At 54.4% G+C, this 1200-nt stretch overlaps 1 protein-coding gene across 1 annotated transcript in view; it reads left to right on the top strand.

Moving 5' to 3' along the window:
- LOC104506625 (F-box/WD repeat-containing protein 7-like) overlaps positions 1–1200 on the top strand; it is an 18582-nt gene that overhangs the window by 16221 nt on the left and 1161 nt on the right. The window contains exons 8-9 of the mRNA XM_010147635.1: positions 873–969; positions 1047–1172. Of these exons, the coding sequence (XP_010145937.1) occupies positions 873–969; positions 1047–1172 (223 nt within the window). The remainder of the gene's footprint in view (positions 1–872; positions 970–1046; positions 1173–1200) is intronic.

Raw genomic sequence — 1200 nt, 5'->3', positions numbered from 1 at the left:
AAAAGGCCGGCCTCGCCCCCATCTCCTTCCCACGGAGCGTAGGTCAGCTTGTCGTTGTGCCCTTCTTCTTGATCCGTTGCAGGGGTTGTTGGCCTTTTAGTTCTTTACAGAACAATGTTTTGCTGTCCTTAACGGCTGCCGCTAGTTTTGTCTTGGTTTGGGCCCTGCGTTGGGGATTCTGCCCCAGCGCGCTCTTTTAAACCCATCCTGTTTCTGCTTTTTGTACAATTCCTTCTGCTGTGGCCAAGTGGGTCTCGGTAATCTACTGCACTTCCCGTCTTTCCTTCACACGGAGCATCTGTGTCTGTAAGAAAGTGCCAGCTCTCCTGCACTCTTCTTCCCCTCGGAGAGCAGGTAGAGAAAAACCTCATGGGAAGGAAGTCTCCGTTTACTCCTCCCTGAAGCCCCCTGGTTTTATTCTGCTGCTCTTTCCTCTTCTTTGAGAATCCTGGGCTCATGTCTTCGTCACTGTCACTCAAGCTGCTTTGCCCCTTCATATTCATCACAGGTGCAGTCCCCTCGGTCAAAAGCGTCTTGTCTCTTAGCTGGTCTCTCTACGGAAGGTCAGGCTCCTTACTGAACACAATCATGATTACAAAATGGGTAAACTCGGCATTTTTCAATTACATTCCTTCCCTCTTCCTGTGCCTGGGCTTCGGCACAGCGCCCTTCTCCAGCCGAAGGTCCCTCGGGCTCGCGAAAAGCAGGTTTGGCTTGTTCGCATCCTCAGCGGGGAAACGGCGTTCTCACGCCATAGCAGGCTGCAGCGGGGTCAGGGTGCTGCTGTGTGTGAAGGAGCCCTGCGCCCCTTAAGGAGCAGGGACTTGGAGTCATTCCCCTGAACCGCCCACCTCAGGGCCGTCCATCTGCAGCAGGAAACGGCGCTGACCATGGATCACCCGCTCGGGCGCAAAGGCGGCCGCCTCTCTTGGGCCGAGTTCTTGCCTCGTAACACAGTTTCCGAGGGGGGTTAGTACCCAAGGTCGCTGTTAGTGACCCGAATGCCTAAGAGCCGCCTTTGTAAGGCCCCAACACGTTTGTCACAGATTTACCTTTCTCGCAGTTCGATGGCGTCCATGTGGTGAGCGGATCTCTTGACACTTCCATCCGAGTTTGGGACGTGGAGACGGGCAACTGCATTCACACGCTAACAGGCCACCAGTCTCTCACAAGCGGAATGGAACTCAAGGACAATATACT

Source organism: Eurypyga helias, unplaced genomic scaffold, assembly GCF_000690775.1.
Source record: "Eurypyga helias isolate BGI_N326 unplaced genomic scaffold, ASM69077v1 scaffold11272, whole genome shotgun sequence".
NCBI lineage: Eukaryota > Metazoa > Chordata > Aves > Eurypygiformes > Eurypygidae > Eurypyga > Eurypyga helias.
Note: the sequence above shows the minus strand (reverse complement) of the source record. Positions and strands in the feature narration are given on the sequence as shown.